A 25,527-nucleotide genomic window follows, 5' to 3' on the forward strand; every position below is an offset into this window, starting at 1 on the left:
TTAGCAAAAAAAGCAATTTGTTTATTTCTCGTTTAATGTACCCATAATTAGCTTGAACCATTTCACTCTACTCTATAATATTACACACAGCTCTTTCTTCCTTCTTCCTTCTACAAACCAAATAGTGAAGCTTTTCTTATCTTTATCATCCACTAACACAACACAATGGCTTATACCCTGAAAACACTGACAGCCACAATTGTTCTGGTAAGCCTGCTTCTTGGATATACAGAGCAAGTGAGCGGAATCCGTTACATTTCCGATTCGCCCACTCCTAGTGAGAGCAAACATTAAAACTTTCTAGTGAACATGGTGCCCCAACCATCTGGTCTCATTTCTGGTTTTGGAATGTTCTTGCTGCCTCCCACACCTAAGCTGCCTTTCCTTCCTTACATAGATCCCCTTGCTGCTTCCCCAGTCACCTCTTATCCAACTCCTCCTAGTCGTTTTGCCTCAAACACTGGTAATCAAGCTCGCAGTCCGAGTTCAAGAGAAGATCAAGTTCCACCAGTGCCTCAACCATGAGTTTTTCTTCAACCTGTCAACAAATATAAGCATCTGCTAGATAACTTCTTCTGATATACATTACAAATCGACTAGTCATTTCATATCGTTGTGACCTCTCTCTCTCTGTTTCTCTACTTAAAGAAAGAAAGAAATAATGTATTGAATGAAATCCAGAGCTTTTGCTCATATACTATCTAAAAAAGTACTGAGATAATTACAAGATAAAATGTAATGACTGTGTGCAAATGTTTTTGAGTCAAAAACGAATATGATCCAGAAAACTCCTTATATGAGATACAGTCTCTCTAATCAAATCGTTCTTGCTCTAATGAAAAACATTCACCGCCGTCGATGAATCGCAACAAGAAGAAGATGTCACCGCGGTCGCCTCCGTCGATGTCACCGATGTTCGATTTTTTGTTTTTACGACTTGGTAAAAGAGAATAAAGAAAAAAGGGTTTGAGTTGTAGAAGTCTCTCAGTGAATTAGAGGCTTAGGTTTCTATTTTGTTTTTTTATTTTTGGACATAAATTTACTTTCAAAATTTATTTTTATTTTCTTATTTTCGTTTTTCAAAAATGAGGGCAAAACTGGGTTAAAAAGCCAATTATAACCTACATAACCAAACCTACAAAAAAAAAAGTATATATGAACAAATGTTTAGAAAAATATCCTTTTTTTATAATTTTCCCTTTTTTTTTTCTTTATTCTAAAGAAGCTAAAATATGAATCGAATTATAGTTTCTACTTTCTACAAATACTTGAAAAGCTCGGGTTTTTATTTAATGGTCATAAACTCCATAATCAATTATCAAAAAAGAGAAGAAAAAAATAAACTAACGGTTAATAGAAGTAAACTTGCCTTACTCGGATCCAACCTGATCTATTAGTCAGTCGACCGTCATTAATTTTCTTGATAATCGAGTCATGCATATATAACAAGGAACTGTAAAGTGACCCTGACCCATAAAAAATGTGTAGTTAGGTATAGTAATGGTGTGCTTTTCCGTAAAAACATCTCAATTATAGTAAAAGAGAAGTACAACTTCTCCCACTACCAAAATTGCCATTAGGGGTAGACTAGAAAACATTGTCATTAGGGGTAGATTAGTACTTAATCATGTCTTAATCGGGTTTAATTTTTTTAATTACCCGAAAGTTATCAATCGGATAGTTTGTATTTTGGAGTTATAGCCAATTACGACAATAGAATCCTAAATAGAATCATAAATGGGTTTCACATTTTTAACAAGTGAGCTTTTTTTTGTTTTTTTTTCAATTTTTTTCTCCGATGAACATAATTTTAGAATCTCATATGTGTTGTATTGAAGAATTCAATTTGTTTCCCTCATGATCCTTTGCTGGACAAATAACAACGTTGGAGAAGGCGCTTGCCGGTGGGGATTCACCGGAATTATGCCATGTTCGATAAAAAAAAATGAGATAAATAATATGGTTTTTGTTTTTAACTTATAGATAAATGATTAATTGATGGATCTAACATACAGTTCTGTGCAAAACTCATAAAATCATGAAAAAATCAAGTGCTAGCGTGATTTTGCAGAAATGGAATCTGCAAAAATCCAATCTTAAGGAAGAAGATAAGGATAATTTAGTAATTTACTCTTAACAAAAAAAATTGAGTGGGTTCGAACCCAAGACCAAGTCGTACATCGAACTCAGCCTCTCACTCTCACCACCAGACTATGCTAAATTATACAGAATGGGTTAAAAACAAACTATATATTCACTGTCACAACTGATAAAAATATAAATAAAATTATCATTAATTGCCGTAAAAAATCTTAACAAAATATTCTATAAATATGACATATTAATTTCAAAGATATTGTTTTGTCCTAAAGTTTTGGTAACTTATAAAATTAAGTACTTATTATAGATTAATCGTATAAAATTAACATTTACTAAAATGTTAACAATAAAAATTAAATCAAATCATCATTAACTGCTAGAACAGACTTAACAAAAATATTTCAGAAACATCGGATATTGATTTAGCAAATATTGATAGGTCCTACAGTCCTAGATTTTGGAAACTATTACAATTAATATAATCTTTTGAGTGAATATAATAGCACATTCGAATTTATACTAACTATAATTCTTTAAAACTTTTTAAATATATTCTTTAATTAGCATAATTAATAATTAATAGAAATGATACAAATCTCATTATATCATAAATATATTCCATTATTTAGTTTGCAATTGCGTCAATCCCAAAAGCACAATTGGAATCATATTCTTTTTGGAATCATATTCTTTATATATACAATCTTAATTTCCAAATTATCTTATTTTCACAGATTTTCTAAACTAATTCCATCACTACCTTCATTAGCATATTCAGATGTTATATATCATATTCATATGTTTAAAAAAATATATTATATTGAGATGTTTAAAGATTAAATTATCCTAACCATGTTTAAAAGGTAAATTGTTCTTATTTTACAGGATTGGGACTCATTTGAGAAATTGCAACTATACAAAATTTTATTCTTATAATGGTCAAATTGTTAAGTTTCTTATACAATCTATGCTCTTATTTATTTACAACAGGTTCAAGAAAATTTTATTGTTGATGCAACTACATTTTCTTCCAAGCAAGAAGCAATGGAGCAAAGGAATTCTGGATGATGAGAACTAAGGGGAATGGCCACACATAGAAAAAAAGAACTAAGTAATTAGAATTTTTAAATGTGAAAATATTATCTTGGAGAAAACTATAGTTAACTATACTATTTATATATTTTATTGAACCAAATACTATGTATTTTCTTACTTAAGGGAAATAATACTTGCATGTGTCACACAAGTTTTTTTTAGTCGGTATTATGGTTTTTCTAAATGAAATTTTGGTAATTTTCATTCTCATTTATATTGTATGATGTCCTTACGTAATTATTTTACTCTCAATTGTACTCTTAAAATTTTTAGTTTTAAATATGTTTAATTTCTTCTTCTAATCCTAACTCATCATAATACCATTTACTCAGATTGTTTTTTTTTATCTTTTATTTTATTCAAATTTCCTACAATAATATTGGAAATGAAAATGAAAATGAATAGTATATACAATCTGTTATGGATCGTAGTATCCACAAATATTCTTCGTAGTGCTATTGTTTTTTTCAGATTATTTCATTTTGTTATATCAAAACTCATTATATTATTATTTATTATTTAATATTATTTTATCTAAACTCTTTATACAAATATATAGTTTACAATAATCAACCGTGTTATAGCAAAATAAAAATGTAACATATTTCAATCTGTTATGAGTCGTATATATATACTAAATATTCCCTCGCGCTGTAACGCAAGTCCGATCCTAGTTTTTTGTTATTTGGCATATCCCATCATCATTTGTACGGAAGCCACGTCAGAGCTAATTAATGAGTTGATAATATCAAACAATGAACATACAAAGAAACAAACAAATAAAAAAGACAAAAAGAAATAAGAATAAAAAATACATTGGAATATTTGTCCCTCATGCTGAAGATGTGGGATTTTTCAAAAAAAAAATGTTGAGCCTCATGTAATGGGTTTTCCCAACCAATAGGAAAAAATCAGAGTCTCTTTTTTGAAGTTTTTTCTTTTTTTTTTTACCACTGGCTTTTATGTTTGAAAATAACAATTAACATTAAAAAAAAAAGAGTACAATAATGCAACTTCATTACAAAGTAAAACAAGTTTAAAGCTAATGACGTTTTTAACTTCTAAGAAATAAATACAAACTACATCTGTTTTTATGGAGATTATTATTACTCCTATTGTACTAAATGATCAACTTATATAACACGTCTTTAATAAAATATTAGCTTTATCACGGGCGAGAGGCTTCTCCATGGCGGCGGCGCTGGCGGCGACAAGTTTCTGCTCCTCCTCCTTACCGGCCTGTGGTTTTGGATCATTCTTCTTAGGTCTGATAGCTTTGTACACGATTTGAACGCATTTAATGTCATGATAATCATTATTAAAAAAATGTTATTTACATTTATTTAGGTTCGGTTTTTGGTCTGGTCTTGGGTTTTGGCCCAAACCTGAAACCTAGATCAAAATATCCTTGTACTAGTATTTTATTTAAGTATTTTTCCTTTTTCCAAACTTGTTTTTTCCTATAATAATTATTCCTTCTTTTGTCTCTTTATTAAAGAAAGAAGCCAAAAAAAAAAAACTATTACAGTAGAACCTCTATAAATTAATACTCAGTAAATTAATAATCTCTATAAATTAATAAATTTTTTCGGTCCCAAGTTGGGACTAGTGTAATTTTAGACACTATTCGATAATATAATAAAATAATAATTTTTTAAAAACTTCTTTGTAAATATATAGTCCCATCAATAATATAAATTAATAATTATATAAAATTATCTAAATATATGTATATATCTACACATTATTTATTAGAGTTCATTTTTAATATTTTTACTATATAAAAATCTTTGAGTGCTATCTTCAAACATGATAATTGTTATTTTCATTGTAATTAACTTTATAAAAATATTAGTTATAAAGATTAAATTTTATTTTAATATTTTTTACCAAATTAGGAAAGTTTTTCTATAAATTAATAATTATTAATTTATCGATAAATTAAAATCTCTATAAATTAATAAAATTTCATGGTCCGACTTCATTAGTTTATATAAAGTTTACTGTATGTTTTAGTTTGATCGAGTGAGTTGTTTTTATTGCTTTGGAAAATTTTTCCGGGAAAGAAAACACGGTGGTTCCCCCTCCCCAATTGGAAAAAAACATTCCCAAACTGGAAAAGTAACATTTCGAATATGGTCCCCACCATAAGAGATACGCAGATCTCCGAGTCGGACGGACCCCCTCCCTCCCTCTTTCATTTTTATCATTTTTACCGTTCTACCCTTTACTTTTCTTTAAATCTCCCTTTTTCATATCCATGTTTTTCTAACCAGACCCAAGGATCAACCGGTCAGATCAGTTCAACCACCGGTTTTTCTCGGGTTTTTATTTTTCCGGTTTTAAAAAATAACCCAGGATCACGGTTTGACTGGTCCGGATTTAAAAACATTTTCTCATACACTTTTTCTTAATCTACTAGTAACATGTTCATCTTAATTACTATCCTTTTTTGGAACGTCAAGCTAAGATTTTTTCTTTACATTTTCATAAAACATAATATATAAATATCTCTTATATATTAATAGAGAAGCACACTTGAGAAAAAAGCTGATGTGTCAGCGTCACAGAGTTCATGACACTTTTATTAAATCTATATTAACATTTTTGAAGTACATTTTGGTTTATGCCCTTTAAGTTTTGCTTATTTAATTTCTTTTATTTATAATATTAACCTCTAACGATTTTCCTAAAATAACATTTACTCAATTAATGGAACTATTTAAATCGACCTAATTTGATATGTTTATTGCTATAAATAGCTTGACAACATCTATACATTTTGAATTTTCCAAAAACAACTCTACACATTAATTTTTTAATCCCATAAAAATCATAAAAACTATTTTAATAGATCTTTAGAGATTGTATGATCTCTTAAATTTAAATAACACATCTGAATTTGAGTAACACATTATTACAATCGCAATAATTATTATAACGTTAATAAAGTTCATAAAAACGGAAACCCAAATTTAGAAACTCAATAATCGGGTATATTTAACTTTAACATCAAGAAATACATTTAACTAGGAGATACCCCATGCTTTAAGCACGGGTCAATATCTTTTTTAAAAAATTATAATATAAAAATAAAAGTTATTATTATATATTTTTTAAAAAGTTATTTTGTTTGAGATAATATTTATTTTTAATTGTTCTGTAAATCTATTAATATTTTATTTTTGACGTATATTATAGTTTTATATTGTTTGTTTGTTGTATTAGCATCATTATTTTATAAAATATAAAGTAGTAATTTTAATATTATAATTGTGAGCAAATAAAAATTATTAATTTATCATCTATATAAATTTAGTTTTACCAACCCGCCAATATGGAAATTAAAATATACATTTTTAATAGTTTGATTAATATATCTTCGTTTTAAAAATTCAAATCACAACATATGCAGAAAAAATTCTGCACTTTATTAATCATAAGTATTATATGAAATTTCCAAACAATTTGTAAATAAAATAAAATAAAGATGATACGAGAATCATAATTTGAAATATTAACAAAATTTTCGAAATTTAGTTATTAAAAATAATTATATTTGTATAGTTAGAGAGAGAAAATATATTTTTCTAGATTTTTTTTATATTTGATATGTGAGTGTTTTTTATTTTTTAATTAATTATATTTATTTAAATTAATTATTTAAGCTTAATTAAAATTTTCTAATGGCAATTGAATGTAATTTTTTGCACATTTTAAGGTTAGTTTCATATTTGTACTTTCCAATTAATATAGTAGGATATAGTATATATCGCGTTAAGAAACTGAATATTATTTTGCGATAATGTTATCAACTCAAATAGGAAAACACTAAAATCTAACTTTTATTGCTATGGATCGTAAGCTCCTTTCTCATCAATCATTTTCCATGTATAAATATCAACTTCACAAACGAAACACAACACCCATAACCAAAACCACTAATATGACAGTTTTGAAACATGGGTTAAACCACTAATATGACGGTTTATTGTTATATGGTAGAAAATGTTATTAACATAACGGTTTGAATTAACATTAGTATAAATATAAAATATTATTAATTCGATTTTGAAACACGGGTTAAATCTTCATTTAATAATTTGGTCAATACCACTATTATTAGAATATTAGACATATTAAATCAAGGTAATTTAACTAAAATTTTATAAAACAATTAAATCATTGGTAAAATTGTGACTTAATCCGACAATAGCTTATAAATTACATATTTACGTATTTATTTCCCCTATTATTGTTTTAATAATTGACAATCCAAACAAAATTATTATTTAACTAAACAAAACAAACTAAATATAAAAAACAAATAAAAATTAAAATGTTCTTATTTTTTTAAAAAGTTGTCCCGCGGTACGCCGCGGGTTAAATTCTAGTAACTCTCAAAACATCTACTTATTTACAAACTCTGCCATTGTATTTATTATAAAAAAAACAAATCTATAATCTTCTCCTCTCACTTCATTATTATTTACATAAATATATCATTGACATAGATAAAATAATGTTCTTTTCTATAAGTTTTTAAAAATGAAAAATCCCTATATATTGATAGAGAAGCACACTTGAGAAAAAACTGATGTGTCAGCGTTACAGAGCTCAAGACACTTTTATTAAATAACTCTCAAAACATCTACTTATTTACAATCCCTGCCATTGTATTTATTATAAAAAACAAATCTATAATCTTCTCCTCTCACCTTATTATTATATACATAAATATATCATTGACATAGATAAGATAATGTTCTTTTCTATAAGTTTTTAAAAATGAAAAATTTAATCAACAATTAAAATCCAAAAATGTATTTAATTATCAATTTTATAACATATTTAATTATTAGAAATAAATTACATTTCACAACTAATCAAAAAATTATTCATTTTTTTTTTGTCAACCATTGGGCCACAACTGGCCGGCCCATTAGCCAAATTCCTACATTCGTAGGAACCAGGACTCGATCCCGGGTGTGATGGTGCCTTCTACAAATGGACTTACCTCCTGCCACTGCACTAAGGTCACTTCACAAAAAAAAAAAAAAACAAAAAAATTATTCATTTATTTACCACTTTTATACATTTTTCTCATTGCATTTTTTAAACTTATGATTAGTTTAAATTAAATCGATTAGTCTAAAATTTTTTTTTTATCTATTTAATGGTATAGTGATGTAGATGATAATGTTAAACATAAAATATGTGAATTTGATTTAGAAACACAAAAACACATCAAAAATTTCTACAACACCTTAAAAATTTTTTCCAAGTTCAAATATTTCACGGGTAAAACGTATTTTACCGAAAGTAAATGCAAATTTGAAAAAACAAAAAAAAAATTTACTTACATATTTTGTTTTACACAAAATAAATCTTAAATCTCAAATAATAATTTTGCTTATAATATTTTATTTAAATCGATTTATCTCGTACTATATACCTAGTTATATAATATTTTAAATGCGATCTGTGTTTTTTGGTGACTGGTAGTATAGATCCTTTCTAGCCTGTTTTTATTCCAGGGGGAGTTTGGTTTTTTTTGTATAGACCACTTGTATAAACCACTACAGTAAAAAAAATTTACGCGGCAAGTAATAACGGGCTTACTATTGGACCTTAAGAAAGCTTGAACCATTAAAAACGAAAAGAATTCGAATCTGGTTCTGGTTCCGCTCCGGTTTTCAACAGACGAAACCGAAAATATGTTTTACTGGATTTGGTTTATGGTCCAATATTTTAATAGGAATAAAAAGATCTAATAAATAATAAAAATATAGCACAATGAGTGAAATATAGAATAAATTAAAGACATGGAAATTGTGTTATCCTAGGAAATATGTGTATTCAACAAAAAGAGTAAATCATTATCTCTATCTGATTTTTTCAATCAACTTTTCTTTTATAAAAATAAATCATTGTGTAATTATCTTTTAAGGTTTTAATTAAGTATAATGAATTATATCTTACCAATTTTAATGTTATTAATTCAATTCTTCCTTCACTCTGTTTCACTTATTAAGTTTTTGTTTCTATCAGACCTTCGATCTCAATAAGCTCTCATCATCAATCTCGTAGAATCATGATCACGATTCGCTAGAGATCTTCCCTTTACTCTCCTACGTACTCCACCATTCCGATCCTGCTTCACACGCACCACCGTCTCAAACGATTCAGCAATCTCTAGCGAATCGTGATACAATAAAACTAACGATCAATCAACCAAACAAATTCAACGCACCAACGAACCGTAACTGTAACCAACACCAATTCAATGTTCATAAAACACAGAATCGATCATGTTAACTCTCAAGATGAGAGCTAAGCTCAGAGAACTTTTTACAAATTTCAGATTCTTTTTCATAACCCTGCAAATGAATTCCTCCGCTTCTTTATACTTCAGTTTCGTCACTCTCAACAACACAAATGAAGACCACGTCATTTGCTCCTTTTCCTCCAATCAAATCTTCTTAAACCACCACGTCAGCTTCACTCTCCTTTTCCTATATCAAATCGTTACCGTCCCGATCCTTCAGCTGTCTCTGTTGCTCGGTCTAAGATCGTTGCGATCCGAGAGAACGATTCGTTGTCTCCGGAGGATGCGGCTAAGGAAGAAGAGGTTTACGCTAAGGTTGTCAAGTTGGAGGAAGTTCACGAGGGTTACGAGAAGCTCTTGAGGGATTTGGAGGAGGAGCTTAGTAGGGTTTATGGTTTCGCTGTTGAGTCTTTGAACGGTGGGGATGAAGTGAATGAGAAGGTTTTAGCTGTGATTAAGGAAGCTGAAGTTGGTGGAGTCGTTGAAAGGATTGATCTTTCTGATCGTCAGCTTAAGCTTATTCCTGATGCTTTAGGGAAGATCGTTGGTTTGGTTTCCTTGGATCTCTCTCGCAATGATCTCAAGGTATTGTCCCCTGAGACTTTGATTCGTTTCTACATGAGACTTCTTGGAAAGGAATTAAATATGGGACTCGAGTGTCTTCTATCTGCATATTTGAATCATAAGAACAACGATTACAAGCTTGGTTTGAGCTTAACTTATGGTTCCTCGTGTAGACAATACAATCCCTAAGCATGTCTTGTTCCTTGTTGGCCAATCCAAGTGAAGTGACTTACAGATCAAGAACCTAAAACTATCTTTCTCAGATGGACAAGAAAACTAACCAAAGAGTTCGCGAGCGAGACTATTGTTCTCTCTAAGTACTCACTCATACACAAGCAAAAGCTCTTTCCCTTCAATGCAACAACCATAAAGTTTCACAAGGTTTGGGTGTTATAACAATGACGCTTACACATCTAAGCTGATTGCAGCTTAGAGTAGGTGGCTGAGCGAAATTGTTGTAAGATAAATCGCTGAAAATTAACGTATCAAGATATTAATGACCTCCATAAACGCAGTTGTATTCCAAATTTTCAACCTAGAGGTAATTAGTTATTTTGCTTACATGTTTTGTTTACTATCCAGAATGAACTGAGGAACTGGACCAGTCAATGAGTTATATACTTTTATTATTCAGATACCTAAAGCAGCAAAATAATTAACAATCAGTTTTTGAACTTTGAAGAAAGATTGTATAATCTTTGTATGTTGATAATTGGAAACTTACATAAAGTTAAATGTGTCAAGATTCCGAAATGTGTCTGAAATTAAATCTATTTATTATTTTAATAATAATTATTATTATACAGGTTAAAGAAAATTTCCAAATAGGTAAATTATGTATTATTAGAATCCTACTATATTAATTGAGAAGTACAAATATGAAACTAACCTTAAAATGTGTAAAAATTACATTCAATTGCCATTACAAAATATAAATTAAGCTTAAATAACTAATTTAAATAAATATAATTAATTAAAAATAAAAAACACTAATAGATCAAATACTAAAAAAAATCTAAAAAATATTTTCTCTCTAATAATTTATGGACGAAATTACTAAATATTTTTTAAAAAAATATATAAACCAGTCAGAATTTTAAAAACTAAGATTTTATATCCAAGTATAAAATACAATTATTTTTAATAACTAAATTTGAAGATTTTGTTACGATTTCAAATTATGATTCTCCTATCATCTTTATTTTATGTTATATATAAATTTTTTGGAATTTTCATATAATACTTATAATTAATAAAATACATATTTTCTGCATATGTTGTGATTTGAATTTTTTTAAACAAAGATATATTACTCAATGTATGAAAATGTGTGTTTTAATTTCCACATTGGCGGGTTGGTAAAACTAAATTTATATAGAAAATAAATTAATAATTTTTATTTGCTCAGAATTATAATATTAAAATTATTATTTTATATTTTACAAAATAATGATGCAAATACAACAAATAAACAATATAAAACTGTATTAATACGTCAAAAATAAAATTCTATAATATTCTAAAATAATTAGTATTCAAATAGACTAATAGATTTACATAACAATTAAAAATAAATATTACCTCAAATAAAAAAAAATTAAAAATAAAATAACAATTTTTATTATTATATTTTTTTTTTAAATGTTGATCCGTGCTTTAAGCACGGGATATATCCTAATTTCTATTATAAGAAAACTATTCCCTCTAATGTTTTGACATTATCACACATAATAAGAAAAACTTTAATTTCTATTTATAAATTAATTTTATAATTACTTTTCAGTAGATAGAGAAAAATATAATTCACTAAATTATTGTCATGTGGAAAAAAAGAACATAAAGTAAAAAAAAATTATTTTAGTTTTTGTATCTACAAAATTAATCTTTAAGAACAAAAATATATCCTAAAACATTCATCTAGTAGGGATCGAGAGAATAATCAATAAGTCACACATTATCATATATAAAATGATTCCTTTTGGAAAAAAAAAAATAATAACGACAATAGAATATATATAACTTTATGAATCTTATACTGTGTTAGTTTTTAACTCTTGGATCGTATAATCTATGATTCATGACGACCACCAATACATAAATTCATTAACGACCAAAATCAACAGCAAATATTTATAGATATAAGCTAGTTATTTATTATTTGTTAACAGAAAAAAACGAACACATAACAAGCGAGAGAGAGCTATAGCCCTCGGCATTAGATGCGTCAGACGTCTTCCACTTTTTAATCGGTGATTTTTTTTCCGGTTAAAAAGTGGTAATCATGTCTGGTGCTGCGAGAAAGATGTGGAAGAGCTTCGGCGAAGCCGTTTACAAGTGGTAATCATGTTCGGACCAGAATGTTCCCAGATCGTGGTTGGACTGGTCCGGGTTTAAAAACATTTTTTCATACACTTTTTTAATCTACTAGTAACATGGTCATCTTAATTCGTACTTTTTTGGAACGTCAAGCTAAGATTTTCTTTACATTTTCATAAAACATAATGTATAAGTATCATATAATGTAAAAACAAACTAAAATTATTGATGATAAAGATCACTAAATCACTGTATTGTATGCTTTTAAATACCTTTGATCATGGTGGCTTTGTAAGACCTTGTTTATCGGCAGGTTGTTAATGGGGTTTTAAGGGAAAAAAGATAAAAAAATAAATCAGAAAATGGAAAAAATTGAAGAGCTCCTCTTATATAGTAACCTCAATTTCACATAAGAGACTGTGACGTGTCGCTAAATTATTGGCTCCGTTTAATCCAGAGCAATTTTTTTGGCCCGATTGTATTTTTTTTTTCTTCCTCTCCCTCTCTCTCTTTGTCGCGAATCTCTCAATCGGATGAGATGGATCAGTTGGAATCGTAGGATATTGGAATTGGAGGAAGAGATTGAATCGATTCTCAATTGCTTATAGTCCGATGAGTTCAGATGGATTCTTTCTCATTAGCGCAAGCAAAGGTATGATGTTTGATATGGATGATTCTAAGTCTTTGATCGATTTGTATTTATAAATCTATGATCTTTATATGTAACTGCGGCTATTTTGGATTATGAATATTATGATTTGCATAGCAGATGTGCTTTGAAGAATTGATTTGGCTGCCTCTTGTTATTTATCGTCTGTTTAGATTGTCCAAGTAGAACCAATCCATAAGAATCATCATGTCCTTATATTATAATTTCTTGTTGACCAAAAAGATTCTAGTGATTATCGTTTCTGTAGGGGTTGAGTTGAAACAGTCATTTGCATTTACTCAAAATGTTGTTCTTTTTAAGAGCTATCAAGATTCCCACAGGGCACGAAGACTTTCTACTTAATTTAGTTCCAGACTGCATCAGAGCTATCTCCTTGTCTAGTGCCACTTTCGCTTCCTCCATCAACACTTCTTGTCTCTGCAATTCAACAATATCTTGTTCACACTTCCTTTTTTTGTTGTCATTCTCTGTGAACTTTTCCTCAACAACTTTTAACTATTCCAATCTTTTTAGTGGGTAAAAACTAAAAAAGTATTTGTATTTTGGTGGCTTTAAGAGTCACATTAGTTTCATTACTCATCTAACCCTCTTTACTCATCTCTGGTTTCTCCCTCCTTCACCCGGGGAGAGAAAGATGAAAGTTTTCATTTTTGTTACTTCTCTCTGTATTTTTCCTGAAGTTTTGTGAGTTCAGTGTTTAATTCAGTCTTGTTGTTGCAGAGAATTTTCTAAAAATGACACCAAATCCCAAGATTAAGAAAGCTTGTGTTGCCATGAAGCTTTTGGGAATACAAGAGGTTAAAGACATGGCTGCTCTTACTTTTTTGTATAGTTCTGTTTGCAATCATGTTTAGAAACAAACTTAGAATTGGTTTACATCGATGTATCAGGTCAGTTTTGAAATTTGATGAGCTTGGTTTGGAGATAGCGTGAATTGCTTACCCTGCAGCACTTGCTTTAACAGTTGATCCTATCGCATCTCTAGTTGACACAGCCTTCATTGGCCAAATTGGAGGATTTTTTACGCTACAAGTAATAATGGATTTACTATTGAGCCTTAAGAAAAGTTCGGATCATTAAAAGCGAGAAGAATCTGAATTCGGTTCTAGTTTTCAACCGACCAAACCGAAATTAAATTATACTGGATTTGGTTTATGGTCCAATATTTTAATAGGAATAAAAAGATCTAATAAATACTCCCTCTATATCTTAATAGATGATTTTATAGAAAAAATTTGTATCACAAATATTGGTTTTCTGTAATTTTTTACTAATTAATGCTAAGAAATTGTAATTTCTAAAAATCATTGATTGAGAATTTAAATTTTAATAAATTATTATTGATTGATAATTATGAAAATATATTTTTATAAATAAAAATGCATAGCTAAACATTCAATGTTTTCTTAATTTGTGTGAAACTCCTAAAAAATCATCTATTTTAATAAAAATAAAAAGTAATAAAAATATAGCACAATGAGTGAAATATAGAATAAATTAAACACATGAAAATTGTGTTATCCTAGGAAATATATGTATTCAACAAAAAGAGTAAATCGTTATCTCTATCTGATTTTTTCAATCAACTTTTCTTTTATAAAAATAAATCATTGTGTAATTATCTTTTAAGGTTTTAATTAAGTATAATAAATTATATCTTACCAATTTTAATTCAATATTAATTCAATTCTTCCTTCACTCTGTTTCACTTATTAAGTTTTTGTTTCTATCAGACCTTCGATCTCAATAAGCTCCTCTCATCATCAATCTCGTAGAACCATGGATCACGATCTCGAGATCTTCCCTTTACTCTCCTACGTACTCCACCACTCCGATCCCGCTTCACACGCACCACCGTCACAAGCGATTCAGCAATCTCTAGCCAATCGTTACCCTCTTCTCACCAATCCTCATGTAATCTCCTCGCTGATCGAATCGATTCCCAGTACAATCACGCAGACCCTTTACGTATTCAGCTCTCTAGGGCCACGTCCCGATCCTTCAGCTGTCTCTGTTGCTCGGTCTAAGATCGTTGCGATCCGAGAGAACGATTCGTTGTCTCCGGAGGATGCGGCTAAGGAAGAAGAGGTTTACTCTACGGTTGTGAAGTTGGAGGAAGTTCACGAGGGTTACGAGAAGCTCTTGAGGGATTTGGAGGAGGAGCTGAGTAGGGTTTATGGTTCGGCTGTTGAGTCGTTGAACGGTGGGGATGAAGTGAATGAGAAGGTTTTAGCTGTGATTAAGGAAGCTGAAGTTGGTGGAGTCGTTGAAAGGATTGATCTTTCTGATCGTCAGCTTAAGCTTATTCCTGATGCTTTAGGGAAGATCGTTGGTTTGGTTTCCTTGGATCTCTCTCGCAATGATCTCAAGGTATTGTCCCCTGAGACTTTTATGAATGTTGGTGTGTTTAGTTTCGAAAAATTTGGGCTTTTTGCCATAACTTATGAATGATCTCGATTAGAGCTTCCATGGTCTCATGAATCTAGAGGTTGTGTTCTGTGAAGGGTGAAAATCATGAAACTTTGGAATGTGACTTGCTTTAGCTTATGAGTCTTGATGTATCTGTGAAGCTTGGTTAGTCATTGGAACTATTTGGTCGATGATCATATAAAGAATTGCAGATAACTCATGATTCTCTGGTGATCCGATTGCTATATTTAAGAGTTTAGATGTCTGTGAATCTTTATCTTTTTAAGTGGTTGATCATCTGATGAAGAGATCTTGGTTGGAGTCATTGTGTTTGCGTCGTCTCTGGTAGTAGCTAAAGCTGTTTTTTTCTTTTTGCAGCTCCTACCTGATACAATCTCAGGACTCGAGAAGCTAGAGGAGCTAGATTTATCTTCAAACTCACTCAGGTCTCTTCCCGACTCTATCGGGCTACTACTGAACCTGAGGATCTTAAATGTGACGGGGAACAAACTAACTTCACTCCCAGAAAGCATTGCCCAGTGCAGGTTTTTGTGCTCATACGTTTTCTTCATGTTTTGTTTCGTTTTAACATATTATCCAATTCTGAGGAGAGATATGTTCTTGTGATTTTAGGTCATTAGTCGAGTTAGATGCCAGCTTCAACAACTTGACTTCTTTGCCTGCAAACATTGGATACGGATTACTCAATCTCGAGAGGCTATCGATCCAGCTGAACAGAATCGGTTTCTTCCCCAATTCCATATGTGAGATGCGTTCTCTAAGGTATCTAGATGCACACATGAACCAAATCCACGGCCTTCCAGTCGCTATAGGGAGACTCACAAACGTCGAAGTCATGAACTTGAGCAGCAACTTCAGCGACTTGACTGAACTTCCTGACACAATCTCTGATTTAGCTAACCTAAGGGAGCTAGATCTCAGCAACAACCAGATCAGAGTCTTGCCTGACTCGTTTTTCAGGCTAGAGAAGCTGGAGAAACTGAACTTGGACCAGAACCCACTGGAGTTTCCTCCACAAAAGATAGTTAACCAAAGCGTTGAATCGGTTCGAGAGTTCATGAGGAAGAGATGGGAAGAGATGGTCGAGGAAGAGCAACTGAGGAGTGTGATTGAAGCTGAGAAGCAACAAGGAGGAGCAACAGGTTGGCTCTCATGGGGAAGCTCCATTGTTACTAGCCTTTTTTCAGGAGGTACACCACATAGTGGTGCAGCTAAGAAAGACTCGTTTCTGGATCAACAACTCTAAGTTCGTTTCTTTGATGACTTCATCTAGTTTTTGTTTTTTTTTGGACATCAGACTTCATCTAGTTTTAAAAAGAGTCTATCTAGTTTAAAAGTTTCAAGTGTTTGACTTTGCTATGACTAAATGGGCTCTCCGTAACCCCTTTTAGGCCCAAGTTGAAGTCATGTTTGGGTTAACAGTGATCCTGTAGTGTAGTGTGCCTTTCTTATACTGTTAACTTTTAAAAAAAATCTTATAAATTTCACTATTCACAATACAACAAAACATCTTATTTTTATTCATTTCGATAAAACAGAATGGACAATTTTTGGGTTCACTCTTAGGGTGAAACCCTTTTGTTCACTTCTTCTTATTTTAGTCAATGAGAATTTGACATATCATAATATATTTAATAACATATTTATTCATCTTTTTATAAAATAAGGAAACAAAATCTGTATACATTATTATAAAATTAAAAACTTAAATCGCTTATTTATAAACTCAAACCGATATATAATTTCATTTTAATTGTAAAATCTAAACCCTAATCATCTCAATTGTAAATCCAAACCGACATATAATTTCGTTCTAATTGTAAAATCTAAACCCTAACCATCTCATTTGTAAACCCAAACCGACATATATATAATTTTGTTTTAATTGTAAAATCTAAATCCTAACCACTACATTTGTAAACCCAAACCGACATATAATTTTGTTTTAATTGTAAAATCTAAACTATAACCACTTCATTTGTAAATCCAAACCGACATATAATTTTGTTTGAATTGTAAAATCTAAACCCTAATCCCCTTATTTGTAAACCCAAACCGATACATCATTTCATTCTAATTGTAAAATCTAAACCAAGCAAATATTTAACTTTCCTTAAATAAAATTATACAGAATTTGTTTCCTTAATATGTATTACTTTTTAATTTAATTTTGATTTAGTTTTTTAAACAAAATAATGTATAGAAGATTATGATTGATTGATAATGAAGAAGTGGACAAGAAGGTTCACCCTAGGAGTGAACCTAAGTATTTTTCAAACAGAATTATTCGTATACACTGTACGTTAAAATATTAAATATATTTCAAAAGACACTTGTGAGACAAAAGCTGTTGAAGAACATCTAGTTACAGAAAAAAGGAATGATGAATCTTGGGACTAGGGTTTCTACATTAATGCACCAATAATAATAAAGAGACAATATTAGGAGTGATAATTTGTATGTTCTCTCATTTAATATCTGCCAGTTTCTTGTTTGCTAATGGTTTAATGGGAGTACATTGTATATGCAATACATATGAATCTGACCCTAAGATAATAGAGGTAGAGAGATTAGGAGACAAACTGATCAGAACAAAATAAAAGTACTGATCTTACTCTTCTCTCTCTGAGTTTGGCAGATCATTTGCTCCCCTCCTCTCTTCTTTTTTTCCCCCCTAAACAGCAAATCAACTTAAAACAACATATCAAGTAATGGTTGTGAATATATATGAAGAAACCGTATGTGTTTACATACAAATTACAAAAAAAAAAAACATTTTCTTTTCTAATTAATTTTAACAGAAACACTTGTATACAGTACATTTATATAACCAGTTTTACAAAGCCTTTAAAAGTTATTTTTAAAATAATGTGTTGTTTAAAAAGTAAGCTTTAAAATTAGCTCCATAATCAATGCGTAAGTTTATATAGACTAGGACCCATCGCTAATGTAATTACTCTTCAAACAGTTATAAGTTTGGTATATCTTCTCGATTGTCTAAAGGAAACGTGCACTTACTATTTAATAAAATGATATTTATAATGTTTACACTAATTGACAAAAAAAGGAATGAACTACTGGTTAAGTTACTTTTCAGACTAAACATCAGTTACTTATTAAAAGTGAACCTCCACTTAAGTTTACGTAAGCCAAATTATGTAGTTGTGTTGTTATAACTCGTTTTTTAAGTATTTTTTCGCATACTAAGAAAAAATCATGTAAGGTCGGAATTGGCTACCCATTATTTCAACAATTCGAAAGTTTCGTTTTCAACCGGAAATATACATTTTACTGATGTGTGGATGCATTTAATGATATTTCGCCCAAATTTCTTTATAGTATATAATAAAAAGCAAAAAAATACTACTCTTTCTGTCTCACAAAGATTGATGTTATGTGATTTTCTTTTGTCCCACAAAGTTTGATGTTTTACCATTTTAAATTAACTAATATTTAACTTTTGTAAACTTCAAAAAGTGATCATTAAGAAAACTCAATAGTCATTGATTTATAAATATATAATACTTTTAATAAAAAACAATATTGTAAATAATCATTATTTCTTAATTTGTGTAAAGTCCCTCAAATATCAATCTTTAAGGGAGAGAGAGAGTACTATTGATCAGTTGAGCAATAAAATAAATATAAAAGTAGTTTTTAGAAAATGCAGATAGTCAAATCAAAGAGTAATAATTATGTAACGCATGGGTGCGCAGGGTCCACTTCATAGGGGGCAAAATGATGAGAATGATCTTTTCTGATGTACCAAAAGGTCACTCACTTTTAACGGGATTTGTTTTCCAACCTATTTTGTAGTATCACACATTTAAACTCGAAAAAAACTGTGTAAAATATAGTAGAAGGTTATATTGATGGAACTCCGAATTTGAATTAGAATTCTATATAATGTCGCGAACGATCGTTATTTTATGAAAAAAATAAAGATATAGTAATTTTAAACTTATTTTAGATATAGTAGTAACATTTTAGCATGGATTATAATTGTTCTTGGAAGGATCAAGAAAGGTTGAAGAAGTAAAGTCCATTTTTCAAGGAGAAAAGTTGATTGATTGAATTTTTGGAGTTTTGATATTTTTGACAATCTCTTTCTTTGTCGTTACAAAATCTTCTTTTCCTTGACCCCCCATTTACTCCCCATAGCTCCTTTAAAAATCTATCAAATCATACTTTTGTGATTAGTTACACTATTATACTCTTGTCATATTTATACCAAAGTACTATATAGTACGAGTATATACTAATAAAAAAGAACACTTTTTCGTAGCAAATATGTTATGGTGTGATGCAGCAATTATATACTATATACTGTATAGAGATTTTTATTTCTAATTAATGTTTACATGTTAAATTTTGAATATAACTCAATAAGAATACTAGTCCAAATAACAAATATATAAGTATTTTTGTTTTTTTTTTGTTTTTATGTTTAAATATTTATATAGTGATACGAGTAACATGTTTTATTAAATTTAGTAAATCCATACAACAATCAGTTTCCTTAAGAAAACAAGTCTTAGTTTGGTGGAAATAAAGTCATGTTGAGATATGTAGATTGAAAATGTTTGATTATAAACAACTGGTTCAGTACGTTTGACTCCCACTAATCTGATTACGTTGATATAAAATGATTTACGTGCCCACCCCAAAATTGCAACTTGCAAAGTATTTTAAGTTGATCTGCATGCTTAGGTTTTGAAAGATAAATACATAGAAGAAATTAACTCAGAACACGAGCTATCGTAATAACTGACTTCTTGAATCTCTTGACATTGGAAATCACAGAGATATTTGCTAAAGGACTGAGCTGGAAACCCAAAGTCTTTAGTTCCCAAAATTTTGAAGTATCTCTCAGTGATCATTTATTTTCCAATTCCAACAAACTCTTTTATGGTTCTACCATATACTAGTAATATACTGTAATTAATATTATAATTGTTATGATATTTATTAACTCAACCTACCCCAGAAAATTTCTTATACTCCATCAAGCATGGATATTGTTATTATTGTATGCAATAGTGCAGTACTATTTATGATCTTCCATACGGGTTTAACTTAAGAGTTGTAACATTTCAGCACAGTGCAAAATGTTATCAAATCAAGTTCATATTATGAGTTTATTTATGACTATGCTTTAATATTATTTCAACGCCTAAATTTACCAGAAGAAAGAAAAGAAATTAACATTTTATTTTTCTACGTTTTAATTAAAGATTAGTATATGATTGTTTTCGATGATTGTAACGTAATGGAAGATTGTATAAACATCGGAAGATTGTATGTAACGTTAAATAATGGCAGAAGCAATAAATAAAAAGCAAGCTTCTGAATTCTGATACATGAAATACATATATTGTCTCGTACATACGTTTTAGACATACCTGAAATGTCCTCTTCGTACAATAACACACACACGTGTCAGATATACACTGAAGTGTTTCTACGCATATCTTGTGTTCCATAATTTATCTCTACCTTTACAAAATCATTAATTTTGTTCTCGACATCAACGATAGTACTAAACATTAAACAAACACACTTTCAGGAGGATTATTCTAATTGGTAGGCTAAGAAATGATGGGTTTTCCTTTTTATTAATCATACAATAATAATGTGAATATGTTTACCATGTGTGAAAACTGAAAACTTTGTTGGTCGATTGTAAACGTTTTACAAACAATAATAATGTGGTTTTTATTGCCACTTGCATCATCATACAAAACCACTAATGTTTTGATTCCTTAAAATTAATAGTTTCTGTAACACACATGAAAGAGATAACAAATATGAGTATAACATCATATTTGAATATGGTATCTAGGTTTATAACACAATCGAGTCAAACATTATGTGAAGGTTAAAAACTAAGTAAAGGAAGTAGACCAATTTATCGTAATTATTCAAATCAAGTTTTAAGTCTCAACTCGAAAGTTGTCATCAAGATATCTACTAGTATTTGTTAACTTATATGTAAATTATCGTCCTACACTGCTTTATAATAACTTCACTACACTAAATTAATAACACTATATATGAAAGAAAACAAAAAAAAAGAATAACAATTTTATGCACCTATAAATAGATAGAAGAAGCTCAGTCTCTTTCAAAGTGCCCAACCAACAAAGATTTCACATTTCTCCTCTTAACAAACCCTAGAAACCAAAAATGGAAGAAGCCCTAAGGAACTTCCACAGATCTAACGAAACCGACCCAATTAACCCTTTCACAAGAAACTTCACCAACGCCACATCTTCACCAGTTAACCGCAAGAGGTCTTCAAAGGATACGACAGTCACCGTAGCCGGAGCCAGTAGCAGCACGACGAGGTACCGCGGCGTTCGAAGGAGACCATGGGGACGATACGCGGCGGAGATACGTGATCCGATTTCCAAGGAAAGACGGTGGCTCGGAACATTCGACACGGCTGAAGAAGCAGCTTGTGCTTACGACTCCGCGGCTCGTGCCTTTCGTGGAGCTAACGCTCGTACTAACTTTAGTTATCCGACGGCTGTTATTGTTCCTGAGCCAAGATTCTCTTTCTCTACCAAGAAATCTATGCCGTCCGTTCGTTTTCCTATTCCGTCTCTACCGTTAGATCACTCTACACATGAGTTTTACGGTGCATCGGCGCCACAACAGAACATTAACTCTCAGTCACTCTTCTTACGCGACGCTTCGTGTTCCTCTCGTAAAACGTCGACGTTTAGCAACTCCTTCAACGGCTCATCTTCTTCTTACTCCACACCTAAAACGGCGTCCAGTTCATATTCCAAAGCCGAAAACTACGAGTCGTTTTTCCCGGACGAGTCCTCTGATTCTGGTCTATTACAAGAGGTCGTTCAAGAGTTCTTGAAGAAAAATCGCGGCACTCCTCCGCCGCCGCCGCCAACACCACTTCCGGTGAGCAGCCATTACGAGAACTCCGGTGATTTCTCTGGACTCTCTATCTACTCTGACAATATGTTTCAAGAGAAGGAGGCTCTAACGTCGAAACTAGATCGCTACGGGAATTTCCAAGGTAACGACTCCGGTTATTTCGACGGCGTGAGCGCAGCCGTAGACGGTGGTTTAACGTACGGACCGAACGAGTGGGCGTATCAGGAAATGTTGATGTACGGAACTCAGTTAGGCTGTACTTGCCGGAGATCGTGGGGTTAGCTAGAGATATCCAAAATGATCATGTTTTGTTAAGTTTTGGTACTCTCTAAATATTCTAATGTTTCTATCTTTCCCAATGTTGGGTCTTAACTAAAAAAATGTTTAAGTTGTACTAGTATTTGCTAGTACTAAAGATTATGTTATTGAAAAATTATAAATCAAGTTTTAGAATTGAACTTTACGTTTATGGCTATAATTTATTTCCATAGCTTTTAAAAGCTTATATCAGCGTCCTCGAATATTTTGATCTTTCAAGTTTATTCTTCTGGTCTTCGTGTGTGTGGGAAAAGTTACTGAGAATACAAGTTTGAAAAGGTCAATTAGTATAAATTATGTTACGTACTCATCAAAAGGAAAATAACTATACTAAAGATATAGTTAATGCACGTGCAATGATTTAACTACTATCATAAGTTCATAACGCATATAATCATATGGTAGAATTTTGTTAATAAGTAATCGTCTTAACGCTTAACCTTAAGCGATCTAATTTATACTAATGGAAACTATGATTAAGAAGGATAGACAAATTCCTAATTTCCTATGTTCAGCAATGTTGGCATCGACCCATTTAAAGTGTGAATCTGCAGATGAAAAAGTGATATCCTTACATTTATTTGTTTGTAGTCTGAAAAGTGAACTCTCGTTCGTACAAAAGGCAGTGTTTGTCTCTGTCTTCTCCAACTTTTCGTGCTCTCTTCATTCTATCACCAAAGAAAAAGCTAAATCACAAGATAATAATAAGGGCCCCTAATAATAAAGGTCAAGAACTTTAATACTGACTGATGCCAAAATAATTCAAATGATTAAATTATTACATAATTTTCCCATACGTTTATTAATAAATAATTAAATACTGCAGAATAAACTGACAATATCTCGATGCAAAAAAAAAAAAAAAAAAAAACTTGAAATATATACAAAATGAGTTTGGTTTATTGTGAATATATGATGAAATGCAATACTTTTTTTCTGCGGTGTTTTTTGTTTATTGCGTCGATGACTCGATCTACGGCCACATTTTTATATGTGGATGAAAATTAGTAATATACAACTAAAACAACAAAATGGTACCAAACTAAATTAAGATACGTTACAAGAATGGTCTCAATATTTTGATTTTAGACACACACTAATCATATATTACAATTTAATTTTAATGTCTCATATAACTAGACAACTTAAATATTATTGTTAGGTGCTAACTTAATACAGTATATCTCAACGAATTAGAGTGAACTTATACTAGGGCATAGATCATGAAAGGGTGATGGTGAAATTGTCTCAAGATAAAGGCGCAAGGCTAGGGTTAAGATGTATTTGCAGAACACTTAAAGTTAATATTCGGTAGGTGATTGTACATAGATATCATGTATCAGCTATCAAAGTAGGAGTGGGAAAATATCCGAATTCGAAATCCAAATCGTTCACGTACCGTAATGATTCTACATTGATTATAAGTAATTCACTGGCCTATTGTATCAGGCTATCAGCTCCACAGCGATAGCATAGAACTATAAATAGTTAAACCCTCTTGTAACTCCACCAAGGTAATATATATAGTAACCGCAAAATTTCTCTCCACAACAATTGAAACATGGGTCGCAAAAGACTAGGCCCACTTTGAACTCAGATTTTAGACCCATGATGAGATTCACATCCGAAAACTGGCATTCTTGGACACTTGATTGCTGACTTTACGTCGGCTAATTGCTGTGATATAAACCATTATGTTAATCTTATATAATCTATATGATCCTGGAATACTTAACGGTTGTTTACTATAAACTGTAGTTTGTAAACTCGATGTATGAAAGTGCAGTAACATTTCTCAGCAAAATTAAAATTTACCTTGTTTTCCTTTCTCTTCTTAATTCATAGTTAATTTAGTTTTGTATCTACAAAATTAATCTTTTAAGAACAAAAATATATCCTAAAACATTCATCTAGTAGGGATCTTGAGAATAATGGAAGATAATTAATAAGTCACACATTATCATATATAAAAAATGATTCTTTTTGGAAAGAAAAAAAATGTAACGACAATAGAATATAACTTTAGGAATCTTATACTGTATTAGTTTTTAACTCTTGGATCGTATAATCCATGATCCCTGACGACCAATATCTCATGATCACTTCTGGATATATTTTTTATGCTTTTTACAATTTAGAGGATGGAACAATCTCTAACAAGACTAATTGGATGGAGCGGAAGGAATAATAAAGTGTATATCCAGAAGTACATTTCTTTAGTAGTAGTATTAGTATTAGTATTATTATTATTATTAATAGAAGAGTAAACTTAATTAGAGAGTATAACATTTAAATGAAAAATCATCAAGGGTGTAGAGAAATTAATTAGACATGGGTTGTTAAGTTAAAGACTTAAAAGAGAGAGCCTAGTTTATTTGTTTGCTAGTAAAGACTCAAATGAAAAATCAGCTGACTTGATTCGTTGCTCCTCAGACGCTTCGTGGCATGAGGACTCACATAGGGCTGGATTCGGCTGGATCTTCGAACAGCATCTCCCCCGTTTGGAGTGGCAAGGTTCAGGCTCAGCAGACCATGTCCGATCCCCACATATGGCAGAGGCTATGGCCTTATATCAAGCGCTCACTCACGCCATCGACCTTGGCTTCAAAAACATTTCTTTTGCTTCAGATTCGCATTTGCTGATCAAAGCACTCAATCGGGATCTCCAACTGAAGGAGCTCCACGGGATTCAACATGACATCTTTCTTTTTTCTCTCTGATTCGATCTGTGTGATTTCATTTTCGTTAAAAGAGAGGAAAATGTAAAAGCTGATAAAGCAGCTAAAGAGTCACTTATGAGGGCTCTTAA

The 25,527-nt window shown here is 30.8% G+C and overlaps 2 protein-coding genes, 1 long non-coding RNA gene and 1 pseudogene across 3 annotated transcripts; all 4 read left to right on the top strand.

Annotated features, from left to right (window-relative positions):
• Positions 1–920, top strand: LOC104755575 (annotated as a pseudogene).
• LOC104755576 lies at positions 12,925–14,229 on the top strand. The gene is made up of 3 exons (XR_762243.2): positions 12,925–13,055; positions 13,794–13,870; positions 13,964–14,229. It is a non-coding gene; the product is annotated as an uncharacterized LOC104755576 (long non-coding RNA).
• Positions 14,778–16,928, top strand: LOC104755577 (plant intracellular Ras-group-related LRR protein 3). Its single transcript, XM_010477979.2, has 3 exons — positions 14,778–15,443; positions 15,861–16,027; positions 16,116–16,928. The coding sequence occupies exons 1-3, from the start codon at positions 14,853–14,855 to the stop codon at positions 16,747–16,749; spliced, it is 1,392 nt and encodes a 463-aa protein (XP_010476281.1). The 5' UTR covers positions 14,778–14,852; the 3' UTR covers positions 16,750–16,928.
• Positions 21,690–22,682, top strand: LOC104755578 (ethylene-responsive transcription factor ESR1-like). Its single transcript, XM_010477980.1, has one exon. It carries the CDS (start codon positions 21,690–21,692, stop codon positions 22,680–22,682), a length of 993 nt encoding a protein of 330 aa, XP_010476282.1.

This window comes from Camelina sativa, chromosome 17 (genome assembly GCF_000633955.1).
Source record: "Camelina sativa cultivar DH55 chromosome 17, Cs, whole genome shotgun sequence".
Lineage (NCBI taxonomy): Eukaryota > Viridiplantae > Streptophyta > Magnoliopsida > Brassicales > Brassicaceae > Camelina > Camelina sativa.

Excerpts from the sequence above, each read along its gene's own strand:
- LOC104755577 (XM_010477979.2), top strand. The coding sequence starts at position 14,853 with ATGGATCACGATCTCGAGATCTTCCCTTTACTCTCCTACGTACTCCAC. Across the intron at positions 15,444-15,860 it reads TCTCTCGCAATGATCTCAAG|CTCCTACCTGATACAATCTC; the intron begins GTATTGTCCCCT and ends TTCTTTTTGCAG. Across the intron at positions 16,028-16,115 it reads GAAAGCATTGCCCAGTGCAG|GTCATTAGTCGAGTTAGATG; the intron begins GTTTTTGTGCTC and ends TTGTGATTTTAG.
- LOC104755578 (XM_010477980.1), top strand. The coding sequence starts at position 21,690 with ATGGAAGAAGCCCTAAGGAACTTCCACAGATCTAACGAAACCGACCCA.